Source organism: Liolophura sinensis, chromosome 3 (genome assembly GCF_032854445.1).
Source record: "Liolophura sinensis isolate JHLJ2023 chromosome 3, CUHK_Ljap_v2, whole genome shotgun sequence".
NCBI classification, from domain to species: Eukaryota; Metazoa; Mollusca; class Polyplacophora; order Chitonida; family Chitonidae; genus Liolophura; species Liolophura sinensis.
The window spans coordinates 1,520,541-1,541,359 of NC_088297.1; the positions used below are offsets into that span (position 1 = coordinate 1,520,541).

At 39.5% G+C, this 20,819-nt stretch overlaps 1 protein-coding gene across 1 annotated transcript; it reads right to left on the bottom strand.

Moving 5' to 3' along the window:
• Window positions 1-15,445: 15,445 nt before the first annotated feature.
• Window positions 15,446-19,666, bottom strand: LOC135464199 (uncharacterized). Its single transcript, XM_064741703.1, has 2 exons — window positions 19,598-19,666; window positions 15,446-16,216 (listed from the first exon to the last, which is right to left on the bottom strand). The coding sequence occupies exon 2, from the start codon at window positions 16,197-16,199 to the stop codon at window positions 15,666-15,668; it is 534 nt and encodes a 177-aa protein (XP_064597773.1). The 5' UTR covers window positions 16,200-16,216; window positions 19,598-19,666; the 3' UTR covers window positions 15,446-15,665.
• Window positions 19,667-20,819: the final 1,153 nt, after the last annotated feature.

Here is a 20,819-nt window from a genome sequence, read left to right on the forward strand (position 1 = left end):
ATGCAACTCCCATTGTACACATTCAAAAGGACGCAAATTATTACCGTATTCCATGGCTGATTTATTCCAAAACACAAAAAGCTATTGTGCAAAAAGTAATCGCTATATTTTTCAATGACCCTTTCCATTATGTTAACTGAATATTCAGTGTAAATCATATTGATCTGTCCTACTGATTGGTGCTTTTACTGCAGCTGTATACTACAAGTAAATCTGTCAACTAATTGGTCAACCACAAATGCAAGCGAATACTCAAAGACAACCCGACTAATTTCGTCTACTTTAATGTGAGTGCAACGCAATATTCAAATGAGGCAGACTAGATTGGTCTAGTAATTGATACCACTACTACAAGTGAGTACTTGTCGTCGATATCATTTCATTGATTTTGTCGTCGCCTTGGGGATACAAAAACGAATAATCATGCCCTGGCTCATGTCTTGAGTTGAACACTTGTAGCGCATGCTGGAATTCCTCCCGAGAGATGTAGTTGTCGTTGATGAAATCCATCATGGCGAATGAACTGTGGATGAAGTCCACATTTGTTATTCCGTGCATCTCGTAGTATTCTCGCCACTCCGCCAGACTAATAGTGCCATCTTTGTCTTTATCCATAACATCAAAGAACGCAGACGCAGAAACTGGAACAAACTCATTGAAGTACCAATCCTGTTGGCTGACAATGGTTTGACCTTTAACCCAATCCTCCTGACTCAGTGACGCCTCGTCTTTGGGTCTGCCCAGGGCCTCGAGCACGGCGTCCCAGTGCTTTTTGTAAGGTCGTGCTATTGTAAAGGCTTCTTCCACGTGTCCAGCTCGCAAGAGTTGACATGGGTATTCCATGAATTCTTGACAAGTTGCCACCCCGCTACCACTAAAGTTTAGGAACTTGAAAATCGTCGTCCACTTTTTGTGTATGTACTGCTCCAGATCCATCTGAGAACGCAATGAGAAATGTATTAAATGAAGTGAATAATTAGGACAACAATTACTACTGCCACTAATATTACCACTGCGACAGATACCACTACTACTACTGCGACAACTACCACTGCTACTACTGCGGCAGGTACCAGCGCTCCTACTTAAACAGGTGCCAGTATTACTACCGGGACAGGTAACAGAACCACTATTGCGAAGTACAGATACCACTACTACTACTGCGACAGGTACACCACTACTATTACTGCGACAGGTACACCACTACTACTACTACGACAGGTATCACTACTGTCACTACTGCGGCGTACAGGTACCACTAATACTACTTAGACGTACATGTAACACTACTACTAATGCGATAGGTATCACTGCTACTACGGCGGCGTACAGACACCACTACTACTACTGTAACAGGTATAACAACTACTACTAAGACAGCTTCTACTGCTACTACTGCAACGCACGGTACCACTACAACTACTGCAACAGATACCATTCTACTACTGCGAGTACAGGTACCACTACTACTAATGCGGCAGGTATCACTGCTACTACTGCAACATACAGGTACCACTACTACTACTGCGACAGGTATCACCACTACTGGGACAGGTACCACTGCTACTACTACTGCAACAATACCACTACTACTACTGCGACAGGTATCACTACTACTACTGCGACAGGTATCACTACTACTACTGCGACAGGTATCACTACTACTACTGCGACAGGTATCACTACTACAACTCGACGTACATGTACCACTGCTACCACTGCGACGTACATGTACCACTACTACTACTGCGACAATACCACTACTACTACTGCGACAGGTATCATTATTACTACTGCGACGTACAGGTTCCACTACTAATACTGCGACATGTACCAATGTTACTACTGGGACAGGTACCACTGCTACTTCTGCGAAGTACAGGTACCACTAGTATTCCTGCTGCATGTATCACTGACACTAATGCGGCCTGCAAGTACCAGTAGTACCTCTGCCACAGATGCCAGTACTGCTTCTGCGACAGATACCACTACTATTACTGCGACGGGTATCATTACTACTACTGCGACGTACAAGTATCACTACTACTACTGCGACAGATGCCGCTACTACTATTGCGACATATACGTACCATTACTACTGTTACTACTACTATACTATCACTACTACCACTACTACCACTACTACATCTCCTGTACCTACTGCTACTAGCACTGTTTCTACCGTTACTACCAGTTCTACTACTATTACCATCACTTCCACTACAACTACGGCTGCTACAGCCGTTCCTACTATTGCTACTAATATCACTACTACTGTTGCTACTGCTACTTCTAATATCACTACAGTTATTACTATTACTGCTACTACCATTACAACTACAACAGCTACTAGTACAAGTGTTACTTCTGCTTCTACTGTTACTTCTACTGCATCTACTGCTACTACAACTGTTACTGCTTCAATCACTGTCACTACTCCTCTTCTGGTACTACTACTTCTACTGCTACTACTCCTACACATGCTACAACTGCAACTGCTACTTTGTTATTACATGTACTGCTATTACTGCTACTAGCACTAGTTTTGTTGAAATTTTGACCCTGTCGAGGAAAAGAGTTACGAGAGCATTATGAATTTGAAAAAAAATATTCTTCCTAGTAAGGACGCCTAACACTTGAATGTGTAGAGCTTGTCTTGTTACGCGTCGCTGACTAAATGTACATTCGATTGTGAGTATCACTGATTTTAGAGAGAGCTGATTATAGGCGACAGGGTTAAAAGAAACGGACTATGATGCAATCTACATCACGATTTTCTTGTGACACATTTTCGATAGTGAACATAAAGGAAATAAACAAACCTCAAAATAAACATGAAATTGTCCAGACCAGAAATATAGATGTGATATACCGCCAGGGTAGGTAACACTAAATTCATACACCTCCTGTACCTGGGACGTTTTGACCATGCGCAAATAGTCACTGTTCGGTGATGCATGGTTGACTGTTCAGCCACTTAATAAAGGTCACAACATTTGCTATTTTTAGAATTGCCACAGGTGAGAATTTATTGAGATTTATTGGTTTGGTTCAAAATTAAAAACTCTACCCACCCCTATCCCACAGCAAGACTAAGAAAGAAAATGATAAGCCGAACCTCAGACGAAAAAACCGAGATTTAATTATAAAGAGCCAACCTCTTTTTATTGGCCTGATTTCTTAAAGAGAAAAAAGGGCGCTATGGACCGAAAGTCTTAAAGAGCTATATTTGAAAGTGAATAACTTCTCCCCCCCACCCCCCAAAACACAGAAATCCACAAAACAACTTCTGATATTGAGCAATCGTCTTGTGAAGGTTTTTTTTATGGATGAAAACGATTTAAAAAAAAAACAAACCAAAAAAACAAAAGCAAACAACAAGTAACAAGTAAAGAAGCAAACAAACAACTATTTCTTCACTGTCAAAATCATTATGTAATTTAATAGCAAGAACTACCTGCATCTTTGTCAGAAACACATTTCAGTGTAAACTTTAAAGCTGTAAATATTTTCTCACATATATGAAGCTGTAAATTTGTAATATTTGATGTATAAAACATATTACACCTGGTGGACCTTGATCTATGTCATTTAGCCATATATGTGTATTACATTTAAACTTACTCAAATTTACAACCAATTTAGACAGTGCCGACGTATACGTACTATATATTGCTCTGATGACGGATCTTTCATAAATTCCCATCAACGTTTTCGGTGCTCAGCTCATGCTGACCTCCCTTCTCACCGTATGTGGGAAGATCTTCGAGAGACCTGTAGGTGGACCCTCCCTAGTTTCCTCTCACTCAGACAGTGGCAGTCGTCATACAAGAGAAATAATCCGAAGCATGAACTACAAATTAAGTCAAAAAATATCACACTGTCCTTATCTGACCGGTTATAAGCTAAAAAATTAGGAGTCATTTTTAACATGTTGAATAGGCCACTCTCTTCACTCCTCTGCAGGCTAGAGCAATAAATGTAGTTCCAGACAATACTCGCGTTACAAATTTCTAATGGACGTCAATGTTTCCTTGCTGCTTCCCTGCACATTTTAGAAAATCATCACACACGTTTTATTTAGAAATTTTTTTTATCATTCTGGTTTCACAGGCACATTGATATACAATTTTCTTCTTTCTATCATACTAGACAGAAAAATTTGGTTCCTTACTTTTATTTCATTTAAATTATTTAACTAATTTAACGTTGTCATTGTTTATTCCACCCTCATTTTTATTTTTTTATTTATTTGATTGGTGTTTTATGCCGTGCTCAACAATATTGGACTGATATGATGGCTGCCAGCATTGTACTGGGGAAACCCAAGGCCATCCGAATGTTGCTGGAAGTACGACCAGAAAGGCAGCCAGCATGAGCTGGACTTGAACTCACAGCAACCGCATTGGTAAGAGACTTCTGGGTCCCCCCATTTTTAACTCCTGTTATTCTTGTCCCGTGGGCCTTTTCTCTCCAAGGAGTCTTGACCATAGCCCAGAACCTGTACTCTTGTCCTATAACATATGGTCTAATACTGTTTAACCCCATTGCTCAAATTGCTGCTTTTTCTTCGGCTCAGACATTTGGAGGCCAAAGGCGCTAAATTTAACATTACGAGATCCTATGGAGAGCGCTGTGGAGTGCTAGGAGAGTGCGTCTCATTTACACATGTACAGCGAGGGAATCCCCTCTAGATTCGATACATGTAAATGATATGTAGGCCTACGTGAGGAAGATGAGCAACACAGCCATGCAAGCTTCAAGAAATGCAACTGAGACAGTTTATCTTTTTCAGGTGGGGAATAGTTTCGAGTGATTTCCCGTGTCCCTTTCGCCAGAAGAGCAATGTCATAGTTTCAAACAATCTAGGCCTTACATGGGAAGGTCAGCCAGGAAGATGTGATCAAATCACTAAAAAAAAAATAAATAAATCAAACATTCCGTTTGTTTATCCCCCATATAACCAAAATGAACTTGTTTACTGTGTTAATGCACGACTAACCTGTTCTGGTTTTAAGGACAAACGTTAAGTCACGGTTGAATGAAACCCGTGGGTTTCGCTCGGGTTTCTCCCGGTTTCCTTCCACCATAATGCTGGCCGACAACGTATAAGTGAAATATTCTTGAGTACGGAGTAAAACACCAATCAATTAAGTAAATAAATAAATAAATAAAACAATCCTTCATTTTATTCCACTTGTAAACAAGAAAACCTAAATTCTTACTGTGTTAAAGTACAACTGAACTGCTTTTGCCTTAAGGACAAACGTTAGGTCACGAGTGAATGAGTTTGAAAATGATGATAGCTATGGCTGTACGGTGTATGACCAAGTCAGTGGTGGGTTCCCCCATAGCGGTGATCCATACATAGTTTACCTCTTTATGAAAACGCGCCTGACATGATTTAATGCGAGATTTGCCAACAGGTAAAAAGAAAGCTACTTTAAAAGCAATGGCGGCGATATGTACTTTACCCTACATGTTTAATATCTGCACCATCTTTACCATTGGATTTCCGTGGTCGAATCCAACTTACCCTGTTTCACCTGTGGCATTAGATATCTCCAATTACCTTTCACTTCTGTGTGATTTGTTTTTCATTAAATTAAATGCCTTGAAGTCTTCGAAGTCCAAGGTGTATAATATGAAACACATTGTCAGTTACGTCACATACAAACCTTAGTATTTATTGGTGAAATAGCGTGTTTATTTTCATGAGTACATATCACACTAGCAAATGCCATAAGAAAACCTTCCACTTCACAGCTGAATATTCAGGGAGAATCTGAACTACCTACTCAGTAGAATGAAATGCTCTTATCTGAAGTTTCAAAGTGAATTCTATATAAATCGTTTTCTGAATAATGACGTAGTAAATGAGGATAAATATTATTTCATTTCTGTGTACAATATAGTGACATGAATATATGTGAATACTTTGTGTGACTCCTGCTGAAATCATCTACACAATATAGTGACATGAATATACATGTACATGAATTCTTAGTGTGAATCTTGCTGATTTCATCTACACTATTTTGTGACATGAATACTATGCGTGAATCCTGCATAATTCGTTTACACAATATACGGACATCAATACATCTGAATTTTTTTGTATGACTCCTGCATAATTTGTTTACATTTGATAATGACATGGATGTACATGTATGCCACTACATAGTGTGAATCCTGCTGATTTCGTCTACACTATATAGTGACGTGAATATATGTACATCTGAACATTGAGTGTGAATTCCGCATCATGCTTTCACACTATATAGTGACATTAACACATGTACAATCTGAACAATGAGTGTGAATTCTGCATCCTTTGTTTACAATATATCGTGACATGAATACATCTGAATACTTAGTGTTGATTCTGCATAATTCGTCTACACTGCATAGTGACATGAAGACATCTGAAAAACATTGTTTCCTGCTTAGTTTGTTTACACAATATAATGGCGTGAATACATCTGAATTGTTAATGGGGATACTGCTAAATTCGTCTACACTATAAAGTGACATGGCTATACGTGTACGAGATTACTTAGTGTTAATCCTGCCTATTTTGTATACACGAAAAAGTGACATGAACACTACTGAATACCCAGTGTCAATTTTACTTATTACGATTACTCCTCTGCACAGTGGTGTCAACATAACATTTCTTTACCCAGAGTCTTTCTGATTAATTTTGTCGAGAAGGTGGTGCCCACGAAGCATTTGGTCACCTTGAGACAGTCCGATTGATTTTGTCTAGTCAAGAGTGTACAAGAACGAATAATCATTCCCTGGTTCATGTCTTGAATTGTACACCTTCAGGGCATGCTCGAATTCCTTTCGCGAAATCACGCCGTCATTGTTGGAATCCATCTTGGCGAAGGTAGAGCGGATGAATTCCTCACTTTTCACTCCTTGCATCGTGTAGTAATTCCGCCACTCCTCGAAACTAACTGTGCCGTCTTTGTCTATGTCCATAATATCAATAAAAGCCATTGTGGCAGTTGGTATTAGTTCTCTGAGGTACCAATCCTGTTTGCTGACAATAGTTTGAGCCTTAACCCAGTCATCCTGACCCACTGACGCCTCGTCTTTAGGTTTGCCCAGGGCCTCGAGGATGGAGTCCCAATGCTTTTTGTAAGCTCGCGCTAAAACAAAGGCGTGTTCCACTTTTCCAGCACGTAGAAGCTGGACAGGATACTCCATGGCTTCAGCAAAAGTGAACTTGCCGGTTTGACTGAAGTTTGCGAACTTGAAAAGCGCCGTCCACTTCTTTTGTATATACATGTCCAAATCCATCTAGGAAATGTGGTGAAAGGTAGACGTTATACCAAGGGAACACATTGAGTAAGCAAAAAAGTGTATAAACAAGTAAAAATGGCATTTAAATGATACACTCTGAAGATATTTTGGTGAGTTGTTAAAGAAAAAAACAACCACAAATGAAAAAAATTTACACAATTTTAAGACCTTCTCAAGAGGGGAGAAACTTCTGATCTATTTCAGATTTTAGGGAGGAAAAATCCTGCTAGGGGCAAAATCCTAATATCCTGTATCGATCAGAGGAAAGCGCAACACCTCACCGAGGACAGGCCACTCTGCTACAGTCTGTTTCTTTTAAATTTTTTTCCGACATAAAATCCCAAGTGTACATACATATAATGTACATACATTTTAATTTATCATCAATATTCAGCTCTCCTTAAAACCAATCGAATTTACTACCAAACTTGACTTTTGGTAGCAACACGCAGTACAATCTGATTAATACATTCATATGTTGGACTTCCATATTTTTATTTGGAAAATATTGCCAGAGCAGCTTTTCTTATTTATACTTTTGAGCTCCATAAGCTTGGTAACAACAGGAACGCAAGGAATCTGAGAGGGTCATTAATACTGGTATTTAAAAGCGGGTGGCATTCTGGACAACAGGTGGGTAATGTCTTTTACAATAGCTTCGCAAATATGTGGTTAGAACAAAATTGCAAATAGCTAAATTTGGGTGACAAATGCAAAAAAAAAAAACAGGCTATAGAGGTACCGCTACAGTGAGAATTGAGTGAGAAGGTATATACAAGGTATAGGAAACACACAAGCTGCACCTTACCAGGGATAGACACGCTGCTAGAAAATGTTATAGATTTAGGTATAAATTATGAAAATGAAAACAGAAAATACACAAACCTTAAAGGTAATAGTAGAACTTCAACGCGCCAAACATAAACTGTACCGTCAGGTGTCGAGAAGTATAATGCGGTTAGCTTTATATCGTGAACTCATGTTAACTGATGCTTAAAAGTATGTTTTTTCATCCGATGTGCACCGCTGGTTACGCAAGAGGTTGTCAAACGGTCGTAAAACCGAGCTAAAGAACTGAGCTGTACATGTAAAAAAAATGATACACACCCGAGGGGACACAAATTATTTTTTTTTGTATAATGATAAAGGTTCATGGTGGTTGTACCTGTTCGTGTGCTCTGGATACCCAAAGCTTGCATACCGATCACGCAAAATTGATACACAAATAGTATAAAGAGTGAATAGTGTTACGACCCAAACTGTCTGTATTATAAAGAGATGGCTTGTTCGAATTACACGACAGTTTAGCCGCACAAAAAAGTAACCAAAACCAGCAGATTTTATTTTACAACAATTTATAAGCTTAACAAGAACAGATAATAAGACTTATACAAATACTAAAGTACTTAAGTTTAACGAAAGGATAGCAGTATCTATACAAATACTAAAGTACTTACGGTGTCAAGTCCAAACGGACGTATATATTCCACAATATATATACCACACAGGCATTAATGCTCAGGGGCAAATTCACAAGAGGGAAAATCCACAGCATAACTGAGTGTATGACGAAATATACACAAAATTTAACAGACAGGGTCCGTGTACTAATAGACACAGTGTATACAAGAGCACAAATTAAACATACAAGTTCAGACTGAACAAGTGCTCGGTGGAGATATGATATAACAAAGCCAGAGGCTATAGAGACACCAAAATTCAGCACAAATGGCCTACTAAAGTAATACACAGCAAAAGCATCCAAGCTCTCAATAATTCTCCTTTCTCCGTTCTCTGTTCTCTCCGTTTGACCTGCTTTCATAGGTCTTATATAGCCTGCTGGAATTTTCTAGAATAAGAAAATTCCTGAACACTTGATGTAAACAAACAGGCACCGAACTGAGCGCATTCTGGAATATTCTAAGGTAGAGGCAGGCAGCAGGCGCTGAACTCAGCGTATGTAAACAGTGGCAAGCTAAATTTAGAAACTGACGGCAGTCGTGCACATAACAATAGATATTAATCTAGACATGACTATTTTATGATAATATTTGTTCCTTAAACGAAATCTTCTTCTGAAGCCGACTGGACATTTTATATAACTATAAAGTAGCAATTTTGCTGATTTTAATTTGGCAGATATTTCTCGATGATAGCATTCACGTACAGCGTGTTTTTTAAACACATTACATAACAGGCTGAGCTATACATCTAGAATGTAGCCACACTTCACCAAGGCCATATCGGTTATGAGCAATCTGGGTGCCCTCGTGATCTGGTGGAACCAGGCATTTGTATGGCAACCGACAACAGATGTGAACGCTAATTAAAAAGTAAATAAAGCACGAAATTAAAACAAAAACATGCAAACAGAAGCAGTCAGCAGTTAAAATTTCATTCAGTATATGTGGGCGACATTGACTTCCGAAGCTGTTCCCATGGTAACTGAATCGATGTGTGAGAAAAAGTTTCTTATCACCTTCTGAAGATGTAATTGTTGAGCTCTTCAGTTTTCCCTACACTCCGTTTTGATGAACATTTTCTCAGACGCACATGGTGTTCTAAATGTAATCAAAAATGAACGCCTGACATTTTTGACAGGTTTTATTGTACGGTTGGGCTTACATTACCTTTAGTGGTAAAAGTGTTCGAATTCGACTTTTGCCTATTAGTCTTGTGAAGTAAAACATCTTTGTTAAGATTGTTGCTGATAGAAAATGTATGAGGCCCTGAGGCCTTGTCAATTTTCATGACGAGGAGGTGTCATTACGTATACTGGCGACACTGGAGTATCATGCCAAGACGTGACACCCCACCTAGTGTCCTTGCTCTAACCTATAAGTACTGAGTGTCAAACAAAGCCTTGGCGAGTAGCATTTTTAGGTATTTGGTATGACCCGACTGGGGTTTGATCCGAGGACTTCAGACTTCGAAGCGGACGCTCCATCCATTACATCACGTATAGCCTGATTTCCATTACAACCAAAAATGTAGCAGTTCAGTTGCCGAAGACGTGAATTATTGTAACGTTACGTTTGATGAAACCGACAGGGATCTCTGTCACTACTGTTTTTGCATTCAATTTCTGTCTTTTCCGCTTCTTAAAAAAAAATATGAAGGTGAAGGAGATTTATAGGAGGCCACCATTTAAACAGTTAATCCGTTTGCGGAAGAAACAATATGACATTTACCCGACAGTTTGTACAAGTTTCCATGTCAACTCATATATCCAATCGATGTACAAATAAGGAATGTCAATTTTGACGAGGAACAACATGTATATTCTGAACTTCATTAGTACACACTCTTTTGAATACCGAATATTTTATTTACCCAGAATTAACCAAACAATAAAATGTTTTTTTTCTTTCCAATCTTTCTTTGAATCTTCTTAGCAGTGTCACGATCCAGGGAGAATTTAATTACTACTGCCCACTCAGCAATGTCCTGTATACAACTGTCCAGCTCATAGGGAATCTCACTGATTTCTACTTCTCAGCAGAGCCATAAATACAACTTCGTTCTAAATACCCAAAGTGAATCTGATTGATTGCATCTTCCGGTCAACGTGTGAATGTAACTATATGCGCAGCTGAATACCCAGAATGAATCTGACTGCTTCCACCTTCCCTACGTTGTTAAGACATGACACCCCACCACACTGGAATACTACATAGGCAAATGAAAACTCAAACTGAATCTAATTGAGATCTGCTAGATTGAGATGGAAGTCAATACTGAACCTGGTGAATAGTGGCCGACGAATAGTGTCAATGTTACAGCTGTACGTATACTCAAATTGAGTACGGTCCATTTTGTCTAACCTATGGTGAAAAGAAATCCGGGTCGTGTTTGCCTTACATTTTGATAGCATAATCAAGTTCCCGTCGGGAGATGAAACCGTCTTTGTTTGTATCCATCTTGGTGAATGTAGAGCGGACAAACTCCTCATTCTTCATCCCGTGTCTCTTGTAGTGATCTCGCCACTCCGCGAGGCTAATTCGGTGGTCATGGTCCTCGTCCATAATGCCAAACACGGCGGCTGAGAAGGCTGGCATACCTTCATTGTGGTACCAATCCTGCTGGCTCATACCGTTATGGCCTTTGATTCAGTCTTCTAGATTCACGAACGTTTCTCCCTTAGGTCGCCCCGAATGTTCCAGATTACGGTTCCAGAATCTTTTGAAGAGCTTCGCTATTTTACAGGCATCTTCCACCTTTCCCTCCCGTAACAGATGACAAGGATACTCCATGACTTCCGAAATGGCCAACAGACCCGAGCCACTTATGTTCAAAATGTTGTAAAGTCCCGTTCACTTTCGGATGATATTTGCATCCAGCCCCATCTTCAGCTAGTGCAGAAACTAGACTAAAACAAAAAAGAAACAACAACATAATGGAATTGATGACAATGGTGATGATTATCAGAATGAACAATGTGAGAATGCCTACTTCTATATTGAAAAGGCCGCCTTATATGTGATTATGATCACATTATTTGATAACTTATTTTACTAGTCTCGCCGGAATATTTCGCTTACAAGGCGGCTGGCAGCTTTATGATTGGAAGAAAGCAGGCTGAGTCCCGGGTGAAACCCACGATCGTTGTTGGCAGGCCTTCCCACATTCGACCGAAGAGGAAGCCAGCATGAACTGGATCTGAACTCACAGCGACTGCACTGGCACATTGACGCGTTAATGGCGCTTTCTAAAACTGTGTGAGATTTGGTATTATGAAATGTGTTCATTTCATGACATTATGTTTCCACTCCTCCACCACTGGCTCTATTTTGCATTACAACATTATTAAAGCTATGCATAACATTCCCGTTTTATAATTGTCTCTGGGCTGACGGACGGAGGTAAAATAGAAGAAAGTACAAGCCGTGGCTGATCGAAGTGTTCAGTGTACTTCCCACTGACATGAGAAAATAACTCACTAAAGAGAATTGGCTGATGTGGATGTACACCTCTTTTTGTGATAAATTAGGTTCCAGCTAAGTTTTGTCTGTATAATGTGTAATCCACATCTCGAGGGCGCATACGAGATGGCCTACCAGACGCTAGACAGAATTAGCCCAATGTTAAACGAAAGGCTGAATGTTTTAAATGGGTTTAGTCATATTCTCAACCCGAATGCCAGCTGTTTTATCGCAACAGTGTGCGTAGCCTTGTAAAGGGTGCATCGCTGGATCATTTGTCAGACACATTGGTGCAACCAGCCGTTTAATCCAAGGATTAGCGTGTATGTCCGAGTCCCAGATGTGGTCGAGAGTGTTAAAAGATGCATAAAATGAATGTGCTGTGTCAATCCTGCGTTTTGCACCCGATAGTCTTGTCTACTTGTGAATGCGTCAGGGTAACAGGGTTACGGTGAACTGGGGGGAGGGGGCGAGTTTCTGAAATTATATGCTTGTAATTCATAATGTATACAAAGTTAAAAGTTACATACACAGGGCTAGTAAACCGGATATATTCTGGGCTACCAGATTTGTTTTAACCTGATATAGCTAATTTAGGATTCTACAGAGCAAGGAATAAGCGTTTGCAGAGATACATTGTTGAATAAAATGTCTTCGCTGCATGTGGATGAAGTGAATTCAAACAACTATCTCACAGGAAAAGTTAACTCGCGGGCACCCTCAAAATTACAACAAAACGAACATTAAGGGATACCAATACAGAAAAAAATTGGGATGAATATGAAAACATCTATACATGACTACACGGCCTACAAGACTATGGTGTATGTTGACCTGATACTTGATCTCAATTAAGAGCGAACGTCGAGCTTATTAAAATGCTCATCAAAACCACCAGACTGGGACGAGAGGCACCGTACACATATATGGCACGTTACATAAAGGATGCTTTTATCTGGTGCAGCTATCGAGAAGGGATGGATTCATTCAGAGTACAAAGACACAGCAGGCATGTCTGGCAGCCTCGGTTAAGAGACTAGGCAAATTGTGTCTCTTTCTATTCTACAGTACCTGTGCCTTATGACAAGCGTCAGCAATATTTATTTCCAAGTCAGCGCCTATATCGGATTCAGATTTGGGTAGAACATTTATATCACTGAACTTTTAGTCTTACTGTCCTATTTTACAGGGTAAAACCATGCTGTCAGAAATGCAGGTTATAAAAGGTATATACAGACAACCGTACACTACCGTCCACACAACAAACGTGAGAAAGAAAACAAAAACAAACTAACTGTGTTCTGGTCTCTGCACATACTCCAAGAGGCTTTTTTGACTGCCGCTGGGTTTTAACATTCAGTTCAGGTTTTTTTTTAATGACAAGCACGTCTGCTTCCTTTGTCACAGGTACAGATGTGGATGTTGACGATAGTTCTTTAAACTAAAAAAGGTATACAATGAACCAATAAAAAGAAAGCAATACAGGTATTTGTCTTCCACATTCTTTCGTGCACGCATTTTGCGCGTTAGCACAGTTCCTACAACACAAGTGGGTGAAGTTCTTCATCCAGACATTACAACATTTATCGCAATATTTGTTGCTTGAACGAGATCTGTCTTGAAAATTCGGCAGATATCTCTTGGTTATAGCAATGCTGAGACGTTAAGTTGCATAAAAAACTCGAGTGCCATAATAAAGACGGCAAGTTGGCCAGCTGTTAGATTTTCTCAATACCAGATACCATGCTTAAACCAGTCAAAACCAAACACAAATGTTGTTCCAGGCAGAAGCTGTTATGACTTCATTTAACGCGCTAAACAATTACTTTCAAGGCATTTGAGGTGCGCGCCCATGGAAAATTCCCAAGCTGTAGCTCTTAAAGCTGTTCAGGGGGGTCGGGGAGGAGACAATCTGTCTGCTGCAGTAAAATTTACATGTGCTTTATGACAAACCTCAGCCATGTTTAGTTCTAAGTCAGCGCTTACATCGGATTCAGATTTGGGTAGAACATTTATCTCACTGAACTTTTAGCCTTACTGCCCTATTTTACAGGGTAAAACCATGTTGTCAGAATGGAAGATACAAAAAAGGCATGTATGGACAACTGTGAACTACCGTCAATACAACAAACGTGAGAAAAAAAAAACACAAACACATATGTCCACCAAAAACATCCGATAAAAATAGCGTGTGAACGTAAGTGTCGCAAAACATGGCGACTAAATTTAAAAAGGCATGCCATACGTAGGAAGGGGGGCCTCCGTGGCTCAGTCCGTTAGCGCGCTAGCGCAGCGTAGTGACCCAGAAGCCTCTCACCAATGCGGTCGCTGTGAGTTCAAGACCAGCTTATGCTGGCTTCCTTTCCGGCCGTACGTGGGAAGGTCTTCTAGCAACCTGCGGATGGTCGTGGGTTTCCCCCTGGCTCTGCCCGGTTTCCACCCACCATAATGCTGGCCGCCGTCGCATAAGTGAAATATTCTTGAGTACGGCGTAAAACAACAATCAAAAAAAAAAAAAAAAATCATACGTGGTCTGCAGCAGCATGCGGGTAGTTGTTTCTACCTACTATTTTGTTCGCTGCCGTCATAAGAGTGGAATATTCTTGAGTACGGCGCAATAAATAAATAAATAAACGAAGAAATAAGAATGCACCTACGTGTGGCGTACATTATGTATTATGTGAACGGCAAAAACGTTACAAGGAAACGAATGTAAAGCAGGCTTACTATTTACTATAATTACAGTGAAGAAAATACAATCGTAACCTTCACGGATAATTCAGAACTGAAGCATAACCTAAATAAGATCGATTATCGAATGTATCCTTCCTAGAAGATACACACCTTCGGACTGAACGATAACACGACTGTCTCTCTTCGTGTAAAAGTGTAAGCGAGTATTCTCTCTGTGGCGCTTGTTCTCGGAAACAATCAATGGCTGGCAACACGACAACATCCATAGGAATCTCTGCTCTTCAAACGTAATAAACTTCACACACGGAAGAGTTCCAGGTACATGTAGTGTACTGTATTTGTAGTCTAGACCAACTACAACGATTTCCACGAAATGGAAGTATAGTAATGGAGTATAGGAAGTATAGGATATATATATATATATATATATATATATATATATATATATATATATATATATATATATATATATATATATATATATATATATATATATATATATATATAATATACAACGTGCAAGTGAACAGCCAAAATGAATCCGACTGATTGAATCTTGCCAATTGTTAAGGATAACATATGTATATAAATGCCATACGACATGAGTAACTGGATGCTCAAAGGGAATCTGATAGAATTAGGTTTGCGTTTATGTCACACTGAATCTGATTAATAATGTCTGCCGATTAGCGTTGATGTTACAGCTGCTCGAATCACATTGAGTATGTTCAGTTTTGTCTACTCAACGGTGTACAGAAATGAGTAATCATTGTCCGGGTCGTGTTTCAAGTACATTTTTAAAGCGTACTCAAATTCCTGTCGGGAGATGGAACCGTCGCTGTTTGTATCCATCTTGGCAAAAGTTGAGCGGACAAACTCCTCGTTCTTTACCCCGTGCCTCTTGTAGTGATCTCGCCACTCCGCGAGACTAATTAGGTTGTCATGGTTCTCGTCCATTATGTCAAACATGGCGCCTGCGAGAGATGGAATAGCTTCATTGTGGTACCAATCCTGCTCGCTCCTACCGTAATGGCCTTTGATCCAGTCTTCTAGATTTAAGGACGTTTCCCCCTTGGATCGGCCCGCTTGTTCCAGATTTGCGTCCCAGATTCTTTTTAAGACTTTGGCTATTCTACAGGCATCTTCCACCTTTCCTTCCCGTAACAGATGACATGGATACTCCATGAGTTCCGAAATGGTCAATAGGCCCGAGCCGCTTACGTTCAAGAACCTATAAAGTCCCGTCCACCTTTGTTTTTCATACGCATCCATATCTATCTTCGAAGAAACTAGAATAAGGCAAGAAAAAAGAACAACATGAGGAAAAAACGACAATGGCGATAATTATCAGAATGACCAATGTGAGAATGCCTTCTCTTATATTGAACTTGCCGCCTTATATGTATATACATACGTTTGAATGTATATATGTACAATTACGTCGTACAATTTTCAACCAAGTGACAAAAATGGATGTACTGTTATTACAAATAGTGTATGTATATATTTTACAGAAAACAAAATGCTGCCTTTTTGGGTTACAGTGTATTGCTCTGTAGTCCAACAGCTCTATCCTGAGTGTAAATTTTCAGCCAATGAGGCCGCGTTACATAATCACGGTACCATTATCTTCCGCATCCAAAGTGCTGCAAAGGTACAAACACTAACATGGTGTAAAGTCACAGCTAGAATGAGTGTACGTTACATGTATTTCCATGCTAAGTCATTACAGCAAAACATACAGCAGATGTCTATATTTCAACAGTTAGTGCAATGTTAAAATGTTGGAATTGGCCTGACCACAAGTGTTTGAACTGTTTTGTTTGATATCTCCCTATACTTTAAACGGCAAGATCAACTCGGACAAGGAGTCTGCACCCACTGATGTTTGTTAGGGCGCCTCTTGATCTCCTGGGGATAGTTTTGGTGAAATTGACCAATCCACAGCTACGCCCCAAATATTATCTCCAGTCAGTCAGGAAGCCCAGTAAATATATCTCAGTGAGGTTAGACATCTTGTCCGAAGACGAGCACCTAGTAGTGCTGATTAGAACATATACGGAGTCATCGAGCAAAACAGAGAAATTTGTATATACGCGTATCTGCGAAACCGAGCGAAAGAGAAAAAAGTAGATGGTGTGTTTGTGTTGTGGAGGATTTTCTGAAAATTTACGGACCCAATACCACTATTTATTTATTAGTACTTGACACCGTGTTCAAGTATATTTCGACGGCGATTGTGATTTTGTCCTTTTAATACAGAGATGTTAAAATCCCACATCTTTGTCTCCACAATGACAGTCGATCTTCAGTAAGACAGAACTAAACAATTCAGACAGTTTCGACCCCAAACTAGGTCATGTAAACAAAATCTCAGCACGTCTTCAGTTACATACTGGTCTTGTATAAATCTAAGCTGTTAATTCGTGTGACCTCACGTCTACAGGGCACATTTGATACGTAGAGTCTGATAAGCCCAGTCATGCTAAATGCGTTTGAACTAAAACTCAAATTACCCCACTATGGAAGTCGGGTCAACTCTGAGTCGATATTACAGCTGGTGTGTAGACATTTTGTACAAGGCAGATTATAGTACTTTTTAAACATATATAACATAAAAAATATCATGGATTTGTGGAAGACAACATTTAATAGTCTTTTACGCCTCAATTCGGAAAATTTCTGCTATACGACAGCTGTCAGCATTACGAAGGAAGCAAACAAAGCAGGGGTCCTGGTGAAACCGTCTATTGGTTACTAGAAGGCCTTTCACCGTTCAACTGGAGAGATAGCCAGTATAACTTGGACTCACAGCGATCACATTGGCGCGTTAAAGTCTTAATGATGCATTCTAAGACGGTAGTTTAGGATTGTCTGCATAAATGTGAACTATTTGTATTTCCATGCATAGCAACATGTTTTTTTTCTCTGTATAATATAGGGCAGAGAGTATTCAATTCAGTGAGATAAAATATCTAGAAGAATCAGAGTTCGAAACAGACACTGGCTTGGAATTAAACAAAGTTGAGGCTGGCCATAAAAGCACATGTGGGATGGAAAGAGAGGAAATTTGCCCTGTCACTCAAGCAGGACGGCCGACATGCCCGCTGTGCCTGGTTCTGCACAAATCAAAGATTTATTAAGATCTAAATGGGCATTTCAATATCCTCCAAAGGGCTATTTCATCGGCCGTAATAATCTTTGCAGGACAGCGGCGTTTCTTCATCGCGTATATCGTCTGGTTTTACACAACCTTCCGGTCGCCATGGAGCGATAAAATTGTGTACTCTATTTACAATTGGTTCTTTCTATTTACCTGAAAACCGACGATTGTTAGGCATAAAAGGTCAATTTTTCCTAAAAAAAAAAAAAAAAAAAAATTACTGAAAATTAAAAAAAGAGTTATTAAATATCTAAAAGTAGCTTTTTCTAACGTTTCCGATCAACTAACGATATATAGTATACATAAATACCATGGTAGAAAAAAGAATGTGCTCATGTGGTTAATATGGAAACAGTAAGCGGTTCCGTAGCGAAACTCGAGTTTTCCTTGTCGATAAAATAGACTGAACACTTTGAACAGTCCAAGATTGTGCATCCTTCCGTTTTAGGTGTAATAAAATTCATAAATTTCTAATGAGAATTCCCAGGTTTTAATTTAAAAAATCACAGAAGTCTAATGAAAATTCACAAGTTTCTAATAAAAAATCCACAGGTCTAGTGAATGTGAATTCCCATCAGACCTTTGAATTCTTATCAGGCCTGTTAATTCTAATTAGAAACCTATAAATTATCTCTGGAAACCGTGAGTTCCCACGAGACCGTGAATTTTTATTACAAAACTGAGAATTCTCATTAGAACCTGTAAATTCTCACTAGACACCTGTTCATTCTTACTACATCTGTGAATGTCCTGTATTTCTGTGAATTCTCAGTAAATCTGTAGATTTTCATTAGACCTGTGAATTCTCATTGAAGCTTGTGATTTCTTATCGAAGCCTGAGATTTCTCATTAGAATGGACGAATTCTCATTAGAGCTGCGAATTCTCTTTGTACTTGCGAATTGTCATTAGACCTGTAAATTCTTAACAGAAACCTGTGAATTCACGTAAAAAGCCTGCGAATTGGCTTGACCAACTAGCGATTTCTCATTCGAAACCGTGAATTTTCATTACACCTGAGAATTTAGATCACACATAATAAATTGTAATTGGACACATGCGAATTCTTAGTAGAAACCTCTGAATTTTTATTAGAAAACTACACACTTTCACTGGAAGCCTATAAACTCTCATAAAACCTGTGAATTCCGATTGTGAACGTGGTGAATTCTCATCAGAAACCTGTAGATTCTTATTAGACCTGTAAATATTCGCATTAGAAACGTCTAAATTAGCATTAAAAACATATGAATTATCATTAGAAAACTAGTAATTTTCCATTGGACCTGTGAATTCTCATTAAAAAAAATACTAAAAAAAATGTCGTCATAGATTAGAGTAAATTCTCAATAAACCTGTAAATTCTCATTTGAAACATGTGAACTTTGAGTACAACGTGAGCATTCTCATTACACTTGAGCATTCTCATGGGAAACCTATGAACTCTCATCACAGAGATCTGATTGCCCACTGGCACAACACTGAAGTGAACTGAGACGAACACCTACCTCGCGACGCCTTTTCAGAGTGGTGCTCCGCTCTGCGGTCCTTGTGCTCACTTCCAAGCTCTGTCTCGCTCTCTCCTTCCGCTGCTTTTGTTGCTTATATGCCGTACTCCAGGGGAGTGGGAGGGTGGGACGGGGGGCGATGCTATCGGCTGCTGCCTGTTTTTTGTCCGTTCAGTTTCCCTTCTTGTCTTTCAGATACAGTAGTAGACAGGTTTATAGCAAGTAGTTTGCACTAGTACTTCCATGACGTCCATATCTGTTCGTAGTTGATGAAATTAAGTTTTTAATCTAGACGTTGCTTATCTATGAATAATATATATTCATAGAATATATTTATCAACATTTATATACCTATCTAGAAGCAATTTTGGTGATTCAAATTCGGCTGATGATGATTATGGCAATCATGCCGTTTTGGCTTAAACACTTTAGAGAACATTTTGATATGTACACAACAAGCATTTAGCTGCACTTCATCGACTTGATAACTGCTAAGCATATCAAGAGTATCCGTTACCTGTTGCGCAGCGTGCTAGAGCACCACGATATACCGGGAGCCTCTGGGAGTTCAAATCCAGCGCATGCTGTCTTCATCAACAGCCATGGGAAGGTTTGCAGCAACACGGGGATGGCATTGAGTTTCCACTAGAATGTTCCTTCAATAAAATGTCTGATAAATTTCAGAAAAAAAAGGTGTTTCTGCAAGGGGATGTTCTTACAATTGAACCTTTTTTTTCAGTGGTTTTCCACTGTATTTTACTATACATGTAGACGTGGTTGACGTATTGACCCAAAGCTACTCCTTGGCTAACTTACTACGGATACATACCAGGGCAATAGCCGTGTGAAACTCTAATTCAGAACATGCATAGCTGACCGTAGAGCCGACAACCGTACCAATAGCTCGGAGACCAAAATATTTTCTCTACACAGCTTTGACGCTTTTGTTTGTTAAATTAAGTTGTGCTTTAAAAGTCTAGTTTGATGACAGTCCACATAATTAAAATCTGATACGTTTACCGTGAAAATGTCATTGGTGGGCAATTTTACACCTGCTTTGGTTTTACACTCTATGCTGTACGTCTTTAATTATATTCAATAAGCAAAGGAAATAGGGGCCTCTGTGGCTCAGTTGGTTGGCGCGCTACCGCAGCGTAATCAACCAGGAGTCTCTCACCAATGTGGTCGCTGGGAGTTCAAGTCCAGCTCGTGCTGGTTTCTT